Source organism: Lynx rufus, unplaced genomic scaffold (assembly GCF_022079265.1).
Source record: "Lynx rufus isolate CCGP_SWC_20201006 ecotype Redwood Valley unplaced genomic scaffold, mLynRuf1.p SCAF_48, whole genome shotgun sequence".
NCBI lineage: Eukaryota > Metazoa > Chordata > Mammalia > Carnivora > Felidae > Lynx > Lynx rufus.
Window position 1 is genome coordinate 32077 of NW_025814865.1, and position 22896 is coordinate 54972.

Here is a 22896-nt window from a genome sequence, read left to right on the forward strand (position 1 = left end):
GTGTTTCTACACCTCATAAGATTGGCAGCAACATTAAACGAACTAACTTCAAGGAAGCGCTAATGTAATACTTGGCACTGTGTTAGTGTTTATTATACTAATTCCTCTGCAGCTACAAAGGAGAGTGGGCCTGAAGGCATTTAAATAATTCATAGAATTGTTAAGGTTAGGAAAAAACAAAAACAACAAACAAACACAAACGAGTTAGGTGAAAAAAGGTAGTCAAAAATATTTTTTTACAAATTTATTTAGATTCCAGTTAGTTAATATAATGTATAGTATTAGTCTGGTGTACCTCATAGTAATTGAAATATGTTTGATAAGTAAATGTCCGTAGTGGACATATGTCTAGATAAGATTTGTTTAAATGTATTAACTTTCATTAATTTAGAGGATTTAGCAACACAATGTAGCAATATATAAGGTGAAAGTACCAGTTACCAAAAGCCGTTCACAGATGTGCAAGGGGGAATGGAATAACTCAGAACATGAGCTAAGCCTTACAGCAAAATAGAATGAAGAAGAGAAATTCATTTTCATCTATGCATCTACACCAAAATTTATAACGTTCACTTTACGCATTCTACATAGAGGTTAATTTCAATAAGAGTACCAGGACTTACAGCATAAAAAAAAAAAAAAAAAAAAAACTAATCAGAAAAAATAATTCCTTCCGTAGGAACGTTATAGCTTTAATAAAGCTGGTTAATGGTTATTTTTCCCTACATCGTCATTGATAGCTTCTGACAGCTTTTATACATTGCTTTAAAAGCCGTGGATGGAACGGCTTGTCGACCTGCCTCCCAAGGAAAGGATATACAAGATTGATACATTTATGCTCCACATTCAGATTATTTAAACAACTGCATACATTCGAGGGCTAAGTGATCTACTGCAATCTGCTAAAAAAAAAAAAATGTGTTTTTCCACGCAGTGTTAATTGATCTTGTATTTCTCCACAATATCTTTCTCCGGACATGGCTCTAGCTCCTCTTCTCTTTCGCCTGGCAGCGCAGAGGGTACTTGTGCTATGCAAGCGTAAGTCATAATCAGAATTTTGGACTCCGTCATTTCCGGTGGAGACATCTTGAGGTGTCGCATCGCGAGACGGCGAGGCTGTGGGGGACGTCAGCCGTCGTTTCTGAGTACTTTCTCCGGTTTCAGAGAGGCAAGTACTTTGCACCAAACAACCAGAAAATGTGTAAATTGTTACTGGTTTCTTATGCCTTGATCGTTAAGGGTGCCGCGTTGCTGTTTTAGCTCTAGCAGTCAGGAGGCTTCTAGCGTCGATTTTGTAACCGGAATTATGTGTGAATATATGTTGCCTATTGCTACCATTGCGTCTCTCTTTCCCTAAACTTCTCTCATGTTTTCCCGTGATTTCGGAGGGATATCCAAAATATCCATGATTTTTTAAAATCCCTGTTTATTTGTGCCTAACTCATTATGTAGCGTAATTTGCCTTGCTTTTTATTTTCTTTTGCAGGCTTTCCCCTCCGTTTTCTTACATACCCCTTTTTTACTTTCTTCTTACCTCTACTTTCTTCTTCCCTTTAATCCTTCATTAAACTTAACTCTTTCCCCCCATGTGTGTGTTTTTATTTATTTTATCATTTAGCACCTTGGGTATCAGACTTGCTAGATTTTCTGGACCTTTTTAGTGAATGTTCCATGAGAGTGCAGAGCTTTGTCTCTTGTTTGCTGTATATTACAAACGTCTGTATAGCTAACCGTGATGTAAAGTGGTACAGAGTAAGCAAATGTATTATATTCTGGCTTTTCTGACTTTCTGTACTTCACTTCTTGTCTGATTGATTTCTCTCTCTTAGCTGTTTCTGTGGTTTCTGTTTGTGTTTGTGCCTCCCCCCCCCCCCAGGTAAGCTCTGTGTTGCAGGAGGTTGTGAAATATTCTGATATAGGTGCCTTGTACGTTTTTGTGGGTTTTTTTCTTTTGCAGTTGGTATTTACATTTTGTTCGCTTTCTGTCTCTCTCTTTTTCATTTTTCCCCTCTGTTTCCCAGTTTTCTCTTGTTTTCTAATCTCTTGTGTTTCCTTCCCATGTTTGCCCTTACATATTCCAAAACACTTCTACAATCATTTTGTCATTTGCCACTATGCTGTACTGAAACTCACTTCTTATTTCAGCAGTCTCACTTTTTCCCTTTGTGCTTGGTTATTTTCCTCTTTTTCTTTTGACGATTGTTCATTTTTTCATTCTCTTCGTTTTCACAGTATTTCATCTCCTCATCTGGTCATTAGTGTTTTGACTATTTCTCAAGAGATTATAACTACCTGCTGATGGTCTCCCTGCATCTGTTTCCATGTTGTGTTAAAGAAAAAAATGATTAAAATATAGGAACAAGGGTCAGAAATATTGCTAAATGCTCTTCGTGTTTATCTCCTTTTGCTTCTTTTTCCTGCCACCAAAACATTCTTAAGTCTTCTACTAGATAAAATTATAAACCTGAATTTTCTCGGATCTCATAGGACTTAATGTGAAAATGCCTCAGCAAGACTCATCATCCTTTTCAGCTGCTGCTGCCTCTCAGAAACAAGAGCAACTTAAAAACGTAAAGTTGGTAGTTTTCTCTGTGGCTGCAGACCGTCACAACAACGACTGGACTGAAGCCCCAACAACTCTGTCTAGTTTTGCCAGTAACACGCTTGGCACTGGCTCTGTCAAGAAGTTGGTAATCAAAAACTTTAAAGGTAACTTAATGATAATTTTTTTAAGAGTTCAGTTTTAGCTTTTTTCATACCCTGTTGCTGCTTTTTGTACTTTAAATTCAGAGAGGTACAGTTAATATTTTTCGAGGTAGTTAATTTTTAGAAGATTGGGAACATTGATTTTACAGTCTGGAGACCTGAATCCTGGCCCCAGTTTAACCGTGGAGTAACTCGTGGAGGCCTTTGGAAAATTACTCCACTCTTCAGTACTTTGTTTCTCTCTAAAATACATTTATGCCCTCCCTTACTGCTTGAAATACTCTAGGTTGCCACACCGTTGTAGAATACATTCTTTTCCATCTTTTTAGTGAGTGGATCTAGAATATTACTGAGAAAAGTTCTTACATAGGGAGTCAAAAGGCAACAATTTGAATTTTTAATAAGTTACAGAACAGGTGTAAAAAATTGTGCATTTGGACATAAACAGTGAAACCATAATAAGATCCTTTACTAGGAGTAGATTTAAAATTTTGAAGAAATGTTAATATAAAAATTAAAAACTCATGATAATCATGGTTTTTTCATACAGTTTTTATAGAATTAGCGTAATTTTTCATATAATATTTTCATATACAATTCATAAAACAGAATCCTTGCATGGTATTTTGGCATTTTATAAACCAGTGTTTTCGATATCTTGTCAAGATTCTCATTTTTTAGTTTACAGGTTTTAAAGGGCATATTCCAACCCTGTTGCCATCTTTAGTTGTCAAGAAAAAAATTAACTTTTTAAAAATTTTAATTAATATTATTTAAAAACTTTTGATTCAGTTATTTTCTGCTCAAAAAATAGTTTTCTAAGTAAATATCAAACAATCCAAAATTTATGAATAAGACGTCAAATTTTCTAGAACTTTTCAAAAGTAAATGTTTGTAACATTTTGCCCCTTGGTGTTTTGCTTTTTCCCTTCTCTCCTTATCCAGAACCTAGTGCATGCTAGATTTATTATGCAGAAGTTTGACTTTAGACTGTTGAAGTTTCAAAAAGCAATCTTATTTTAGTGGCTGGGTAAGATTTCAAATAGCATGAATTATTTGAATTCATGTTATACTCATGCATTGTTGCATAGATTGAAAATTTTACTTTTTCCAATCTTTTTTGGTATATTTCAGCATTAGGGTGAGTTTAAGGAACTGAAATGCTTTGGTCTATGCATATTTTTTTCATTGTTTTAGTCAATATTACTAATTTGATCTGGGTTCTCATACTCAGGGCAGAGCTGTACCAAATATCTCTTAAAGTTATTGAAATAATTTTGACTGTTTTTTAAGTTTATTTGTTTTAAGACAGAGAGCACAGGCAGGGAAGGGGCAGAACGAGAGGGAGAGGGAGAATCCCAAGCAGACTTCCCACTATCAGCACAGAACCTGACACGGGACTGGAATTCATGAACCATGAAATCATGACCTGGGCCAAAATCAAGAGTTGGAAGCGTAACCAACTGACCCACCCAGTTGCCTCTACAAATTTAATATTCCTGCATAAAGGATACACAAAATTTGCTGATCTGTTTCATATATTAAAATACTACAAATAAACTTAGAAAATATTCTGTTTTAGTGGGATGGAATATTGAAATAGTTCTGTAGATCGTCATCATCCGATATCTGACTTTCAGGGTTTTTTGCTAACGTTTTAGTTTAACGTTTTAACGTAAACTAGATTTGAAGCAACACTCATATTCCTTTTTCCGTGACATAATTAATAATGCTTTTCAGATTTTTAAAATAACGCATTTATTTCAGGGTAAAGTTTGTATTAAATTCTGCATAGAAGAAGGAATGGTTACCTTCTTGGATAATAGTACATTTTTTTTGCGAGTGAGAGAGTGAATGTGGTACAAAGAAAAATAAACTTAATATATATATATATTAACATATACATGTAATTATAATTGTATAATATATGTTATATATAATAAAACTTTGTGTATATTATATATAAGCCCTAATATATAATATGTTAATATATGTTATATATAATGATTAATATAATCATATTAATCATATTAATTATATTATATTAAATGTAAGGTAAATCTAGTTATATATAATTATTAATGGATATTAATAATTAACATATAATATATAATCTATATAATATAACTTTATATATATTATATGTTAACTTACATAGTTTCCCTTCCGAAGGGCCCACATCTTGGTTTTGATTGTTTTCTACCTCAGTTAATTTGTGCTTAATTTTGTATTATTTTTCTTCTTATCTTAGATTCCCTTTATCTTTGCCAACTTCTTAAGTATAACCTTATCATTTATTTGCAAGATTATTTTTGTTTAGTAATTTAAACATAAAAGTTTCTTGTTTTTTGTTGAGACTTTCTTTTACTAATTTTGTGCTGATATTTTTACTGAGGAGAAATTCACAAAGAATGAATTGGACGTTGACTTTTAAAGTATACAGTTGTACACTTAGCACTTGACGGTATTATGCAACCACTGCCTCAGTTTAATTGTGAAATACTTTAATAGGTAGAAAATGAAAACCTGTGTTCACAAGCATTATGATTTCTCTGCCCCACTCCTTTTCCTTTCATTTCTGTCGTCTCTCTACAAGGCAGTCAGCTCTCTGATTTCTGTCCTTATAGATTTGCCTCTTCTGGATGTTTCATTCTATAATCTTTTTTTGCGCCTGACTGAGTTCAGTTAGCATAGTGTTTTTGAAGTTCATTCAGGTTGTAGTATGTGTGAATGCTTCATTTTTATGGCTTAAATAAAATCCTATCATGTGGATGTACATAGTGCCGTGAACATTTATATACGCTATTTTGTATGAATACCTGTTTTTAATTCTTTTGGATATACAGTAGGAAGGGAAGTGTGGGGTCATATGGTAATTTTATGGTTAATGGAAGAACTGCTAAATTTTCCACATTCTCCATACAATTTTATGTTCCTACCAGAGAAGTAGAAGGGTTCTGGTTTTTCCACATCCTCTAAAAAACTTGTTATATCCTTCCTATTAAGTATAAAGTCGTATGTCATGATTTGGACTTGTATTAATCTATTACTATGTTGGGCAGCCTTTCATGGGTTACTTGGCCATTTGTATATGTTCTTGAAAATATCTATTCAAATCCGTAGCCTAGTAATTAATTGGTTGATACTCTTTTTTTGTGGATGAATTGCAACAGTTTTTCACTCTGGATGCTTCCTGCTTACCAGTTATTAGAAAATATTTTCTTGTATCCCGGTGGTTGTGTTTTGCTTTCTTTATTTCTTACCTTTGATCCACAAAAATTTTACATTTTAACTTAATGAACCCCAATAAATTATCTTCTGTCACTTATGTTTTGGTGTCATGTGTGAATTTAGTGCAAGGTCCAAGGTCATGAAGATTTATCCCTTTGTTTCCTACTAAAAGTTTTATAGATTTTGCTTTCATATTTACATTTATGTCTTCGATCCATTTTGAATTATGTTTTCATTATGACACTGACTTCATTCTTTCATATGTGGGTATCTTGTCGTAGTACCGTTTGCTGAAGCGACTATTCTTAACCCACTGAATGGCCTCAACAAGCTTTGTTTAAAATAAATTCATTATATTATAAATGTATGAGGATATGTTACATATTATAGTATTTTGACATTGTCTCCCAAACAGTTATTCTATAAGCTTTCATTTGTTTATTAGATAAACCCCTGCCACTGGAAAACTACACTGAAGAAACATGGCAAAAGTTAAAAGAAGCTGTACAGGCTATCCAGAATAGTATCTCTGTTAAATACAGCTTGGAAGAACTCTATCAGGTGTGTGTTATTTTTGGATACAGGTATTCACCAGTCATAATGGAATCAGGGTTTATAGTAATAATTGAATTATAATTCCTTGGTTAATTTTTATCATCATGCATTGTAATCATGGGATCCACCAAGATTACAATCATGCAGTACACTTTCTGTATTTATATTTGATTGATTTACTTAGTTACAATTATGTTGTGTATAATTATGTACTTTTATGTATATATTCTTATTGTTCAGGGAATTTTATTTTAATTTATTAATTTTGAAATTTTAAATATAATTTATGATTAAGTTGGCTGACCCACAGTGGATGCAGTGTGCTCTTGGTTTTGGGGGTAGCTTCCTGTGATTCATTGCTTACGTACAGCACCCAGTGCTCATCCCAAAAAGTGCCCTCCTCAGTGCCCAGTAACCCATTTTCCCCTCTCCCCTAGTGCCCCAGTAAACCCTAGGTTTGTTCTCTGTATTTAAGAGAGTGTGTAACTATTTTTTCCCCTACCCTTACCCCATGGTCTTCTTCTGTTTAGTTTCTCAAGATCCACACATGAGTGAAAACATATATGTCTCTTTCTCTTATTGACTTGCTTCCCTTGGCATAATACCCTCCAGTTTGACTTGCTGCACTTTGCATAGTACCCCCCAGCTCCATCCACATTGCTGCAAATGGAAGGATTTCATTCTTTCTCATTGCCAACATATATGTGTGTGTGTGTGTATTATATATGTTATTAATATATTAATAATACTAATTGTATTATAATATGTATTAATTATTATATAATATAACCTTTTATATATAGTTTATATTATATTATATTATATTATATTATATTATATTATATTATATTATATTATATTATATTATATTATATTATATTATATTATATTATATTATATTATATTTATTGTATTGTATTATATTATCCATTTATCAGTTGATGGACGTTTAGGCCCTTTCCATAATTTGGCTATTGTTGAAAGTGCTGCTACAAACATTGGGGTACATGTGCCCCTGTGAATCAGCACTGCTGTATCCTTTGAATAAACTCCTAATCATGCTATTGGCGGGTCATAGAGTAGGTGTATTTTTAATTTTTTGAGAAACCACCACATTGTTTTCCAGAGCAGCTGCACCAGTTTGCATTCCCACCAACAGTGCAAGAGGGTTCTTGTTTCTCCACATCCTCGCCAGCATCTGTAGTTTCCTGAGTTGCTGATTTTAGCCTCTGTGACTGGTATGAGGTGGTACCTCACTGTGGTTTTGATTTGTATCTAGCTGATGATGAGTGATGTTGAGCATCTTTTCATGTGTCTGATGGCCATCTGGATGTCTTCTTTGGAAAAGTGTCTGTTCATTCATTCTACTCAATTCTCCAGATTACTTGTTTTTCACATGTTGAGTTTGCTAAGTTCTTTATAGGTTTTGGTTACTAACCCTTTATCCCGTATGCCGTTTGCAAATATCTTTTCCCTTTCTGTTGGTTGCCTTTTAGTTTTGTTGATTGTTTCCTTTGCAGTGCAGAAACTTTTTATCTTGATGAGGTCTCGATAGTTCAATTTTGCTTTTAATTCCCTTGCCAAGAGATACAGGAGTGCTGAAACATAGGGGCACTTGTACCCCAATGTTTATTGCAGCACATTCAACAATAGCCAAATTATGGAAAGAGCCTAAATGCCCATCAATTGATGACTGGATAAAGAAATTGTGGTTTATATACACAATGCAATACTACGTGGCAATGAGAAAGAATGAAATATGGCCTTTTGTAGCAACGTGGATGCAACTGGAGAGTGTTAACGCTAAGTGAAATAAGTCATACAGAGAAAGAGAGAGACCGTACGTTTTCACTCTTATGTGGATCCTGAGAAACTTAACAGAAGACCATGGGGGAGGGGAGAGAAAAAAAAAGAGAGAGGGAGGAAAGCTGCGAACAAACTGAGGGTTGGTGGGGGCTGGGAGGGATGGGAGGGTGGGTGATGGGTATTGAGGAGGGCACCTGTTGGAATGAGCACTGGGTGTTGTATGGAAACTAATTTGACCATAAATTTCCTATTTAAAAATTCCCTTGGCTTTGGAGACCTGTTGAGCATCTGAGGTCCGCGCAGTTGTTGCCTGTTTTCTCCTCTAGGATTTTGATGGTTTGCTGTCTCACAGTTAGGTTTGTCATCCATTCTGAGTTGTTGTTGTTGTTGTTGTTGTTGTTGTTGTTGTTGTTGTTGTTGTTGTTGTTGTTGTTGTTTTTAATGTATGGTGTAAGAAAGTGGTCCAGTATCATTCTTCTGCATGTTGCTGGCCAGTTCTTCCACCACCATTTGCTAAAGAGACTGTCTTTTTTTCCAATGGATACCCTTTCCTGTTTTGTCAAAAACTAGTTGGCTATACATTTCTGGGTCCAATTCTAGGTTCTCTGTTCTATTCCAGTGTCTGTGTGTGTGTTTTTGTGCCAGTACCATACTGTCTTGATGTAGTAAATGCTGAAGTCTAGGATTTTGATGCCTCCTGCTTTGGTTTTCTTTTTCAACATTACTCTGGCTGTTTGGGGTCTTTTATGGTTCCATACACATGTTAGGATTGGTTGTCCTGGCTTTGAGAAGAATGCCAGTGCGATTTTGGATGAGATTACATTAAACGTGTACATTGATTAGGGTACTGTTGACATTTTGACAATATTTATTCTTCCAGTCCATAAGCATGAAACGTTTTTCCATTTGTTTGTGTCTTCTTCACTTTCCTTCACAAGTTTTCTATAGTTTTCAGCATACACATCTTTTACATCTTTGGTTAGGTTTATTCCTGGGTATTTTATGATTCTTGGTGCAATTGTAAATGGGATTGATTTCTGGATTTCTCTTTCTTTTGCTTCATGATTGGTGTATAGAAATGCACCTGATTTCTGTACATTGATTTTGTGTCCTGTGACTTTGCTGGATTAATGTATCAGTTCAAGCAACTTTTTGGTGGAGACTTCCAGGTTTTCCATGTTAGAGTATCATGTCGTCTGTGAAAGTGAGTTTGACTTAACTCTTTTGACAATTTTATGCCTTTCATTTCATTTTGTTGTCTGATTGCTGATGCTAGCACTTCCAACACAATGTTAAACAACAGTGGTGAGAGTGGACCTCTCACCGCTAAAAAGAACCTAGGCATACTTATGTAGCTCTGACAATTAAGCATTCAAAAGGCTGTATTACTGAAATGTAGCATCCTTTTTCTTTATTAAATGTGCCTTTGGCCATAAAGTTTTGGTTAGACTCTAGAACTCTTATAAGGTTGATTCTGAACGTTTTTGCCAGATGAATTCTTTGTTTAATGAGGAGTGAGAGCTTTGCACTATTTTTGGTGACTTCGCTGCAGTGGTCAGTAGGGTGTATTTCAATATAAACAAATGGTTTGTTTTATTGTTTGTTATAGGAATTGTAAGTCACACTTAATAAAATTGTGTTTCATTGTATCGTACACATTTTTAAAATTTATTTTCTAATTTTAAAATTTTAAAGAAAGATCGTAATCTTTTAAAAATTCTGGAAATTAAGACATGGTTTAACTTACAGTTTGAACAGCTAATTTCGAGAATTATTTTTAAATTAAAGAAAGCTGATTACTATGAATGTCTTGGTGCTTAGAATTATTTATAAAGAATGGGTTTGTACATACTGATTGAGATGGAAGACTTTAAATTCATTTTCTTAGGGTTCAGATGCTGCAAATTTTGAAATAGCTTTTCCTCATTTAATAGTCATGACTATATTCATGACATTCCTGTTCACTTATTAAATCATGTAAAATAAGTTCATAATCGGTAGTCAGTATATCATCAACAGTTGTAGACAAAGTAACTTTATTTTGCATTTTTTCAACTTAAGCACAAAAATTTCATTTTTTCAGAGTGTTGAAAACCTTTGCTCCTACAATTTATCTGCAAACTTGTATAAACAGTTGAAGCAGCTTTGTGAACAGCACCTCAAAGCACAAATTCATCAATTCAGAGAGTATCCTTTTTCTCCTCTTTGAGTTGTTTCCTGTCTTTTGTCAAATTTTCCATGCCAGTACCTGTTGAGTGGAATAATTTACTTGGTATATGGGATTAATGTTATTTTTGTTCTCTTTGTGTTCTGTTTAAGACAGACATCCTTGGACCTAAGGTTATCAGTAAGCAGTTTTAAATACTGTCTTTTAGAAGTCATATCTTCCGTTTGCAGAATGTGTGTTAATGTTAGAATGTAAAGTTTTTCTTAACATTACCTCATGGATTCTGTGGACAATGGCCCTTTTCTAAAGAAAATGGATAAATGCTGGCAAAATCATAGCAGACAAATGGTAGAGTATAGAAATTATATTTTTAGTTCAGAGAATTATCATGGAATGTGTTAAATGGTTCTGTAAATGAAAAAAATTCAAACTGTAGTTAGCCCATACTTTATTTAAAAGCTTCTGGAAGTACTTTTATGGTAGACCAAAATTTTCAGTTCTTTAACGTTTTAATTTTAATTTATTTATTCGCTTACAATTAGGTGGTTTTTTTCCAAACAGGTAATTATACTTTTTTTTTTAAATTTTTTTTTCAACGTTTATTTATTTTTGGGACAGAGAGAGACAGAGCATGAACGGGGGAGGGGCAGAGAGAGAGGGAGACACAGAATCCGAAGCAGGCTCCAGGCTCTGAGCCATCAGCCCAGAGCCCGACGCGGGGCTCGAACTCACGGACCGCGAGATCGTGACCTGGCTGAAGTCGGACGCTTAACCGACTGCGCCACCCAGGCGCCCCAATACTTCAGATGTAATTGAGTTTAACATTAATAGGAGCTTAAACAAGAGGCACGGAAAATATATCAGATTTAGTCTGACTAAATAGTGTGTGAAATTAGTAATTTATCATCTGAGTTTTGAACATACAGAGGAATGTATAGCAGAGCTATAACAAAGCTATACTAAATAAGATAAATAAACTTATAAATACTTCAACGCAAAATATGCCTGTATTTTGAAAATGAAAATATGTAAATTGTGTTTGCTTTTCTATTTGGCAGAATAAAGCATACGATAATATGATATGTTGATACTATTATTAGATTTAAAAGTTTATTTACTGTATAAAAACAAAACTGCTGTGAGTTTAAATCTTCACTAATGGAAAACATTTCTCTCAGTTTCATATGTAAAGAATAAAAACTAGAATAGACTAAACAGTTCAATGAAATAGTGATACTGAAGAGTTTATAATTTTAAAATATAAAAGGAGGTCCCCACATGAATTATGATATGAAAGTATTTATCTAATGGTTTTTAACGAATTGCCAATCATATTGGCTGATTTAGTTCTTTGTATTTGGAGTTGTTATTCTCACTCCTTTCCAATAAGATGTGTCCTAAGTCATTGATGGCTCCCACATCCCATCTTTCTAGTTTTCTTTGTTTAAGAAAGTAATTGTGGGTCTTGGTTAAAAATGAGGGCTGTAATCCATACAAATACCAATTTCTTTTAACCTCCCCAAAACTGTTAACATGGCAAAATTCTCTCAACAGCATAATAACCCCTTCCCACAACGTTTCCAGATGTCCTCTGTAGTGTTAAAAGAGGAATCAGCAAAAGAGGTGCCATAAATGTTTTAAGTTAGAAGCAAAAAAAAGTAGACATTTTCTAAAAACATAGTATTTATGGCTACAGTTGTTGCTGATGTTAATTGTACAAGCATATTTTAAATCCTACACGGTTGATTACATCACTTAGAATGATGGTGAACTTGCCACAAAATTAAAAGTGTGTGAAATAATACGCCATGCAGGTTCATTATTGCATGCAATATGTAAAAATCATTCTGAAAAATATTTCCTGGAAAATTCTTACTCTTTTAAGATACAGTTCAAAGGTGATCATTTCTTTCATGCTTTCTAGGCTATTCCACTCTGGTTTTTATTCCACCCTAGTTTTCTTTTGCTTCTCATTTGCTTTCTCCCATCTCTTTGTATTATAGCACTTAAAAGCATGTTTGTAATATAGCCCTTAAAAGGTGTGTTTAAAGCATTAATGCTCTATTTCCTGTTGTAGATTATGAATTCTTTACCAAGTTTTTTGGCATAATAGAGTCATCACATTGTGCAAGTTTAAGATGTACAGTGTGATGATTTGATAACGTTTGTATACTGCAAAATGATTGCTACGGTAGAATTAGCTAGTACCTCAATTACCACTTTTCATCATTACCGTTAACTTTTTGTGGTATACCAGTTAAGTATCTGTTCTATTAGCAACTGCCAAGTATCTTCCCAGCACATATGGTGATTACCTTCATCACCATGCTTTACATTAGATCTCCAAAATTTATTCATATTACCAGTGAAAGTTCATGCCCTTTGGTAACTTATTTTAAAATGTAAATGATTAAAACCTTATTTCTTTACAAATTAATTACATTTTCATTAATATGTTCGTAGAACTTGAATTTAATACCTAAAGTTTTGTCAGTTTAGTTTTTTAGTACGGTAAGTATTAGCAGATATTTACACTGGTGATAATTCTTTGGTTTCGTCAATACTTTTTAAAAATATGAAGGGGACTTGAGACAATACTGTGTGAGAACTGCTCTTCTTATATATGCTCACATCGCAGTTAATTTGTACACAGCCAGTATATTCATAATAAAGAAGTTTGTACATAACCAGTGTATTCATTATAAAGAATTCTCTTCCTGCTGTGTGTGTTTTTAAATAAAAGCGGTGAAATGTTATATTTGTACACGGCCTTGGTCTTCTAAGTATTGCTGTTAAGTTTTCATATTTCCTCTTCTTTCACGGTACGGCTCTGTCTTATATTTTCAGTCTGCTGAAAATATATATGTAGGCGTTTGGATTTCAAAGATTTGTTGAGCAAACTATACTTACCAGTAATATTCACATATCAGCAGTTTTTACATAAAATAACCCCTGAGTACATTTTCTTTATGTATTTCTATTACTCTTTATTATTTAAGAACTAGCAGTGTAGAAAAGAGTGAAAAATTTGAAAGGTTATCTTTACAAGAGAAATAAATACATTATTGCCCATGTTTGATTGAGAAGAATGTTATAAATTATGTGCTTTTCTTAAGAGTTAAGTTTTTGTTTGATGGAATGGTAATTTAACCAAAAAATCTTTGAGACGTAATGTTTTACCTTTATTTTTTTATTTCTAACAGAGCATGATTAGGAACATTTTTCTGTTCCTAGATAGAACTTATGCTTTTCAATACTTGATGTTGTCTTCAATTTGGTAAGATACAAATAATTACTTAAAAAACTGTTACATGTGATTTATAATCACGTCCTTTATCTTCTGAGAGAAAACACAATAAGAGAAAAATCATTTTCAAAATGTGTATTTCTTTGTATCACAAAACGTTGACTTTTTTAAAATGATATTTGAGGTCATGGTAACACAGTTTTAAGTGTTAATTGATAATTTACCTCAATTTAAAAACCTGTCTTAATTAGGAAACATACTAGTTCTAGAATCTAATCTAGGATACGGAACCACGTTTGAAATACTTCGTTATAAAAAACTAGAAGGTCACTAAGTTGATATTAATGTCGATATTATTAATACCGTTGTGCTTATTATGAAGGCTGAAAATCGAAGGCAAGTTCAGAAGCTTTGGCGTCCTAAATTTTGCTTAATTTTTAAGAAATTACTGAATTATACATGTCATCCACTGTGCCTTATTTACACTGAAATCTTATTTATTGATTTCAGACCATCAAAAAACAAAACAGAAATATTTATCCAACTGTAGATACAGTGAATTTAACATCAAGTTATATCTTGTTTTGACTGGGAAATGCATTATATACACAGAAGTGTAACTGATGGGAAAAATATAAGCCAAAATTAAGGCAGATTTTTTGTTTGTTTTAGGGATATGGGCCTTGAATTATTCAAATCATATATAATTTGTGATCAGAATGTTCGTAGCAGGACCATAGATGGAATTCTTGTGTTGATTGAGAAAGAAAGAAATGGCGAAATGGTTGATCGATGTCTGATTCAAAGGCTTGTAACTATGCTTTCTGATTTGCGGGTAAGTAATTTCTTAACTTTCATTAAATCGAAACTGATTTCTAATGTGATATCTTAAAGATAACTTTTAACTAAGTTTCTTTTACATATTCCATTATTAGATTTACCAAGAATCTTTTGAGAGTAAATTCTTAGAAGAAACAAGCAGGTTCTATGCAGCAGAGGGAAGGAAGCTAGTGCAAAAAAAAGAGGTATCTGAAATCAAGATGATAACTATAAATTCTGTCAATATCCATAGAAAAGATTATTAAAATGTAAAGAACCATGTTTCTTTATAATTCTTATAAATTTTGACAAACCTTTCTTCCTGACAATTTTTTTTCTTTTTTTTTTTTTTTTTTTTTTTTGGTCAGTTATGCTAAAGATTTGTCTATTTTGTGGATCTTTTCAAATAAGCAACTTTTGGTATGGTTAATTTTTTTCTATTGTTTTTTTCTCATTTCTCTCTCATTAAATTCTAGGCTAAATATTGTTTCTTCATTTGCTTTAGGTTTACTTTGATCTTTTTCCAGTGTCTTTAGGTAGAAAGTAGGGTTTTGTTTTTTAAATTTATTTTGTTTTGAGGTGTTTGTTTTGCTGATGTAATTATTTATAACCATAAATTTTCTTCTAAGTAATGTGTTAGCTGCCATATTAAATTTAGGTATGTTCTAGCCTCGTTTTCACCTACTTTAAGGTACTTTGTAGTTTCTCTTTGATTTCTTCATTGACACCTTGATTATTGAGAAATGTGTGGTATGATTTCCACATAGTTGTGACTTTCTCAAATTTTCTTATTTTCCCATGTTTCACTCCATTTTGATGAATGAGCACAGTTTTTTATAATTTCATTCATTTAAAATTTATTTGCTTGTTTTGTGACTTGATGGAGTCCGTCTTGCAGAATATTCTGTGTGCGCTTTGAGCAGAAGTGTATTCTGTTGTTGAGTGGAGTGTTCTATAAATACTTTCTCATGTTTAGTGTTGTTAAAGTATTATGTTAACTTGCTGGTTTCTGTCTGAGTACTCTATCCATTATCTTGGATATAATATATGTTCTTTTATATATCATGTACGTTCTGTATGTACTGTACATCATAGATCTGTATGTAGGCAAGTCATCAGCTTTTGTTGAATTTTCAGTATTTCTCTTCATTTATAACAGCCCTTTGCTTTATGTATTTTATATTTTTGTTTGGTTATGTTAAATTTTCACGGGGCGCCTGGGTGGCGCAGTCGGTTAAGCGTCCGACTTCAGCCAGGTCACGATCTCGCGGTCTGTGAGTTCGAGCCCCGCGTCAGGCTCTGGGCTGATGGCTCAGAGCCTGGAGCCTGTTTCCGATTCTGTGTCTCCTTCTCTCTCTGCCCCTCCCCCGTTCATGCTCTGTCTCTCTCTGTCCCAAAAATAAATAAACGTTAAAAAAAAAAAATTTTTTAAAAAAATTTTCAAACCATGGATTCCAGTTACAAGCTGTAACCAGTTTAATAATTCCTGACATTCTGACTTGATAGAAACAAACTGACCATATAGCTGTGCCTTTCAAGGATATGATAGCTGTGTCTTTCAAGGTTATGAAACTAAATTGATTTAAAAGACGAATGTTTTTGTTTGCTTGCTACAAAAACTTTGTAACTTCCGTTCTTTAAGTCCCATGATTCTTAAAATAGGAAGGTAAAAATTTTATTTTCAGATTCCTGGGTGTCTTTACCACATCAAGAAGCTCCTAGAAGGAGAAGTAGACAGAGTTAGAACCTACCTATGCCTTAACACACAGTAAGAATTACGTATTTTGTATTTGTGTATGTAATTTCTATATACCATATTTATATACACTTTGATTTTGCTTTACTTAGATCAGAAATTATCAGGGACTCCTGGGTGGCTTAGTCAGTTAAGCATCTGACTTCACCTCGCCTCAGGTCATGTCTGTGCTGATAACTCAGAGCATGGAGCCTGCCTTGGATTCTGTGTCTCCCTCTTTCTCTGCCCCTACCCTGATCGTGTGCATGCTTTCTCTCTCTCACCGTATCTCAAAAGTAAATGTTAAACAACTTTTAAATTGTCGTATGATAGGCTTAAATGATACAGTTCTCCACCTTTTTTGCTTAGTTCCTGCCTTTCTCCTTTCTTCATTTGTATCAAAAGATGGGAAGGCCTGACAAATAAAAATTTCTTCATAAGTTTATTTTTTAGTTTTTTGGATGAGTGGGAAACTTTAGAAAATTTGTTGTTGGTCTTGTTTAATTAGAGATAAAATAGTAATTTTTATGTAAACTAGGTGTTTATTATTATCACATAGTTTCCTGTAGTTATGTAATGATAATTATAACCCTGAAATCAGCAGTTCATGCAATGAAATTCAATCTCCTGAAGACCAAACTACAAATTTTATGGCACTCATACATGCATAACAGTGTAAAACAGAAATCAGGACAGATGACAGTAAGGTATGCAGAAGGATTTTGGAAAACCGTTTTAACTCTCCATTGTGAGGATCTTGCAGTGATTCTAAACTCATTTTTTTTTTAAACAGGAAACAACTGATCACTATGCTAGAAAAGCAGCTTCTAGGTGAACACTTATCAGCAGTTCTTCAGAAAGGTAAATGAGAATATGTATGTTTTGAGAAGGCATTATGAAAGAAAATAATTTTATTTTTTTACATTTTTAAATAATTTTAATTATTAATGCGTTCTGTGTGTAAGTCTTCCTTTAAAATGATTGATAAAACCAGATGCAATTTTTTTTTCTCATTCTCTCATTTGCCAAAGCAGTTTGTGTCATGTAGTATATTCAGGGATTTTTTATAAGAATACTAAATGAGAGTTACACATATACCTTGAGATAGTAATGTGCTAAAGCTTTATTTTTGGCTGATGTGTTAAAAATAGTCTGTATTGTTACCTTTGTTTCTGGTGTTTTAAAATCTTAGATTGTAGGTTAGGGCTCTCGAGCACATATTTTGCTTCTGGTATTTTCCCTTTTCTTCACGTAAGGGCAACATTTGTTCAACAAATTTGTGATGAGCTTTTGCTTCGTGGTGCAAAATAAATGGATTCCATACAGGACATACTTTTTTAGAAAACCTTATTAAATGAGTGCATGTAAACTAAAACCTGACGTTGAAAAGAAGTACATTATTGAAAGGAGAGTCTGTGTCCAGTGACCTCCCACAAGGAAAAGATTTAGGCGTGATCATAAACAGGGAATCCTGGTGTTGCTGAAGTATACTGAACAAGGCTTTAGGGAATAGTGAATGTTACTTTAAACTGGAGAGAGTAAGTGTAGTTGATCACATTGGCCTTTTGAAAACTTGGATTGTATTCTAGATATGATTAAAATCTTTTTGAGCATAAAGAGCATGTAGGAGAATACTGTAGTAACTTTTTAGAGAGACGGAGCCTTGATTTTATGGTTGAAGAAGGGAGAATGTCTTATTAATTAAGGTAATTTCATTGTTGGGAAAGGACTTTTTCATATGTTAATCCAGAGTATTGTATAATTTTAAGTTTTATTCCTGTCCACAGTATACATTTGGTTATTATTTTTCCTTATCACTTGAAGTGCCTTGTAAATAAACTAACTAAATACATAAAATTTAACTATATTTTAATTTATCTTATTTCATCTCTTTCCACCTCGTTTCCTTCCATGTCATTTAATCTCATTTCATTTCACTTGAAGAGAGAGTGACCCTGACGAGAGGGCCAAAGGGAGAGAGAGAGAGAATCCTAAGAAGGCTCTACACTTATTGTTGAACCTGACACAGGCTCAGTCTCATGACCCTGGGATCATGACCTGAGCCACTGAAATCCAGAGTTGGATGTTCAGCTGACTGACCCAACCAGGCACCCCTAACTATTTATTTGACAACAGAAATATAGAGTGGGGAGAGCACCAATACGGTGAATTTTTCTATTAGAAGGAAATTCATATCATCAGAAAGGTATTTCAGATCTTTGAAATTAAAATGAAATAGAGTCAGAAGAACTCATAATTTAAAATTTTTCTATCATATTATTATTATTATTATTATTATTATTATTATTATTATTATTATTATTATTATTATTATTATTATTATTTGGAATATGAATGCAGCTGAGTGAGGTGTCCAGGATCACCCTCAAGTTCAGCAATTTGCTAAAAAGTACTCCCAAGAATTCAGAAAAGATAACGATGAAAAATGTAAATTGAAATCATCAAAGAGAAGAGGATCATAGAACAAAGTCCAGGCATGAACTTTCAGTTGTCTTCTCCCACTAGGGTTGTATGGACAGAGCTTAACTCTCCCAGAAATTGTGATTGACAGCATGCATATAGTGTTGCCAAGTAGGGAAACTCCCATCACATGGTTGACTTTCAGCATGACTGATCTTAGTGTCCAGTCCCTTCAGAGATCAGGCTGGTATTTCCTGGCCCAAACCCCCCACCATGAGTCACATTTTACCATGAACTGTGCAGCATGGCCCATTGCCCCCCAGTAAATAAATTTTTTTGCTGCGTGGTATTCAGAGAGTTTACTGATTACCTTCCAGAAGCTGTATAAAGGCCAGACTTTTCTTTAAGCAAGAGATACCCTTTACTGCACAATAATAGAATGGAATTAGATAAACTTAAAATAATTGTGTTTCTAATCTTAGTCTTAGAATAGAGTAATACTGTAAGCCCCACATATGACTTACGGACATTTTCACTCTTCTAGGAAACATCTTTGGGATGGGTTTCTACAGGTCTAACAGGTGTTTGTCCTTGAAAACCAGTGGTGTTTGTTTGTTTGTTTGTTTGTTTGTTTGTTTGTTTGACCTACTAAATAGATTATTGTTTCTGTGGTAACAGAAAAATGTGCATATTGGGGCGCCTGGGTGGCGCAGTCGGTTAAGCGTCCGACTTCAGCCAGGTCACGATCTCGCGGTCCGTGAGTTCAAGCCCCGCGTCGGGCTCTGGGCTGATGGCTCAGAGCCTGGAGCCTGTTTCCAGTTCTGTGTCTCCCTCTCTCTCTGCCCCTCCCCCATTCATGCTCTGTCTCTCTCTGTCCCAAAAATAAATAAACGTTGGAGGAAAAAAAAAAAAAAAGAAAAATGTGCATATCTACAAGGCTTTCCACATAGTTTGTGAAGCACCTGAATTAAGGAGAGGATTCTCAGTAAGAATGAGGAAATGTTTTAGTTTTTTCACTGCTGAATGGACAGATGGACGTATTTTGGATTGGAGAAAATTTGTGAACTGTTGCTTATTAGTGGAAAGAAAAATTCTTGTTTATTAGGATTCCAGATAGTAGTAAACTTCATGGATGCCTATTTATGGGTTAACCATCGTGTACATTCTCTGTATCCTTTCATACCTACATCTCTTCTGGGCTTGCAGTCCTCGCAATAATTAAGCTGATGGTCAGGGAACGAAGACTGATTCTAACAGGGGTGTTAGGCAGACATTTCAGAAGACAAATCACCCATTAGGTATTAGGATACATTAGGTATCCCCGAGAAGTTATGAACTAGAAGTGATTTCTGGATCATCTTAGTACAAATATTCTTACAAATCTTGGCTTATTTATAGGATTTCTTTACTTAAAAGTAAATTTCTCCTTAGAAATGTTATAGGTCCATTGTATCTCAGGGTTTCAGTTGAAGCATTTGTAATTATGTGCAGTCTTATGTAGATCCTCACATTTATATTAAATAAATGCATTCTTAGTAAATTTTTCTAGCTAAAATGGAAGTCCCATATCTCCCCCTACCTTCAGTATTCACTAAATACTGACTGAAGATATTTAGGGTACAATTTACTGCAAAGTGAAGGTTCAGAGAAATGGCTGGATCCAGAGAAAACAAAACAAAACAAACCCCATCCCATGAGTTCATCTACACAGAGGTCATAATAATGGCAAAAATTAAAAGATAAAAGTCTTTCAAGATTCTAGGATATGTGCTGCTGAAATGAGCACGATCTTTCAACATTCTGAAGAAAATTGTTTTCCAAACCAGAAAGTCTACAAGATGCAGCCTTGTTTTATTAATCTAAAATTATGTCTGAGAGATATAGGAAGTATACATTTATAAGCCAGCAGTGAAGTACTGTTACTTCAGATTGTAAATGTCCTGTTTTGGTAAACATACATAACTTAAACGTCACCGTTTTCACTATTTTTAAGCATACATTTCAGTGGCAGTAATTTCATTCACAATATTTGGAGCCATCAGTACCATCCACCTGCGGAACCTTTTAGGAAAAGGAATCGTGTATGAGCTCAACAATGCACTCTAAATATTTTGATGCTTGCATTCAAAAAAATTTTTTTTCAACGTTTATTTATTTTTGGGACAGAGAGAGACAGAGCATGAACGGGGGAGGGCACAGAGAGAGGGAGACACAGAATCGGAAACAGGCTCCAGGCTCTGAGCCATCAGCCCAGAGCCTGACGTGGGGCTCGAACTCACGGACCGCGAGATCGTGACCTGGCTGAAGTCGGACGCTTAACCGACTGCGCCACCCAGGCGCCCCCTTTTTTTTTTTTTAATTTTTTTTGATGCTTGCATTTTAAATTGTTAACTATTTTCAATATAAATGTAGTTACAGTGCAGAAAATATGGCAAGTGGCTCTGAAAATGCCTTATTGAGTTATTTGGTGTATTAACTACCTGAACTGCAGGAACAGCCAGCTGCCACTCCAGTGGGCTGCTTGCTGCATCTTGGAAGCATCTTTATCCCTGCACACTGCGGGAAGTGCTTGCATATGCCTTTTGCAACCTCCTTGGTACTGCGTTATCCTTAGCGGGCAAGCTGCGTAGAGATGGGGCAGCTGGATGTGGCTGGAGCGTTTCTTGGCCTGGGAAAGAGTACACACTGCTTTGCGCCACAGACTTATCCCACCAAGATCCCAGAAGCAGTGATGTTGGGCAGCTCCATGCCCAGGCCTAGAACCAGAGGGGCTGCTGATAACTGTAGCACATGACAATCCAAGAGGACCAGAGGAACATCAACCAAGAGAAGGTGGTGCCTGCTCGATAAACTCGGGAAGGCGTGGCTGTACTGAAGGCCAGGAACCATGCTTTGCGGTGTCACAGCAAAGGCCCAAGACACCACAGATTGCACCTCTTAAGGATCTTCCTATGCATGATGAACATGCTGCTGTACCTCCCTGGGAAGCAAACAGTAAGCATCCTCCATTTACCAGGTGGATAAAACACAAGAATAGACTGGAAAAGGCCAGATGAATCTAAAAAAAAAAAAAATCATGAAAATGTGCTGGCTTTCAATTTAGCTTTTACTTTACCTTGACCAAGAAAACCACTGGTATCTCTTGATTATCCAATGGCTAGTAGTTTTGAGTCACCACACATTACGGACATATCAATTGTACTAGAAGATGGAAACCCAATGAATGTTAAAGAAGTCCTAGATTATCATGAGGATATTGACACATACGTTAGGGAAATGGAGATTAAATGTCAACCTAAAGGGGCACCTGGGTGGCTCTGTCAGTGGAGCTTAAGTTAAGTGTCCAATTTGGGCTCAGGTCATAATCTTGCAGTTCATTAGTTCGAGACCCGCTTAGGTCTCTGTCCTGACAGAGCAGAGGCTGGAGCCTGCTTCGGATTCTGTGTCTCCCTCTCTCTCTGGCCCTCCTGCACCTGTGCTCTGTCTCTCTGTATCTCAAAAATGAATTTAATGTTAACATTTTTTTAATGCAGGCCTCAAGTGGGTTACATGAAGAAATCTGTAAGACCACATAAACAGTTTGACGGCTGTGCTTGTGGACTGGTTTAAATGGGAGAATAGTACAAAGCACAGAATGAGACCCTGCATTTGGCTGTGAACTATATTGATAGATTTCTTTCATCAGTGTCTTTGTGCAGGAAATCTACACCTTCTGGGCACACTTCCATGCTGTTAGCCTCAAAGTTTGAAGAAATATACCTACTTGCACCAACAGTAAATCAGTTCTCCACCATAACTTGTCCACCAGCAGTCTGCAGACTGCAAAGTTGAAAGTTTAGCAATGTTTCTGTGAGAATTAAGTTTGATAGATACCATACCTAAAGTACTTGCCATTACTAGAGCAGCCTTTCATTTCACACTCCACACAGCCACAGGACAAAGCTGCCCTAAATAATGAGTTCAAAAGACTGGAACTAATATCCTGGAGTTGGTCATACGTCTGTGGGTCCATGTCTGGGTTCTGTCTTCTGTTCTGTTGATCTGAGTGTCTGTTCTTGTGCCAGTGCCATACTGTCTTGATGATTAGAGCTTTGTAGTATAGCCTGAAGTCTGGGATTGTGAGGCCTCCTGCTTTGGTTTTCTTTTTCAAGATTGCTTTGGCCATTGAGGGCATTTTCTGGTTCCATACACATTTTAGGATTGTTTGCT

At 34.9% G+C, this 22896-nt stretch overlaps 1 protein-coding gene across 1 annotated transcript in view; it reads left to right on the plus strand.

Annotated features, from left to right (window-relative positions):
- Window positions 1-2501: 2501 nt before the first annotated feature.
- Window positions 2502-22896, plus strand: part of LOC124525807 (cullin-4B-like) — a 120230-nt gene continuing 99835 nt past the window's right edge. The window contains exons 1-9 of the mRNA XM_047098389.1: window positions 2502-2709; window positions 6383-6498; window positions 10382-10485; window positions 10744-10813; window positions 13669-13742; window positions 14385-14547; window positions 14648-14737; window positions 16217-16299; window positions 17060-17127. Of these exons, the coding sequence (XP_046954345.1) occupies window positions 2502-2709; window positions 6383-6498; window positions 10382-10485; window positions 10744-10813; window positions 13669-13742; window positions 14385-14547; window positions 14648-14737; window positions 16217-16299; window positions 17060-17127 (976 nt within the window). The remainder of the gene's footprint in view (window positions 2710-6382; window positions 6499-10381; window positions 10486-10743; window positions 10814-13668; window positions 13743-14384; window positions 14548-14647; window positions 14738-16216; window positions 16300-17059; window positions 17128-22896) is intronic.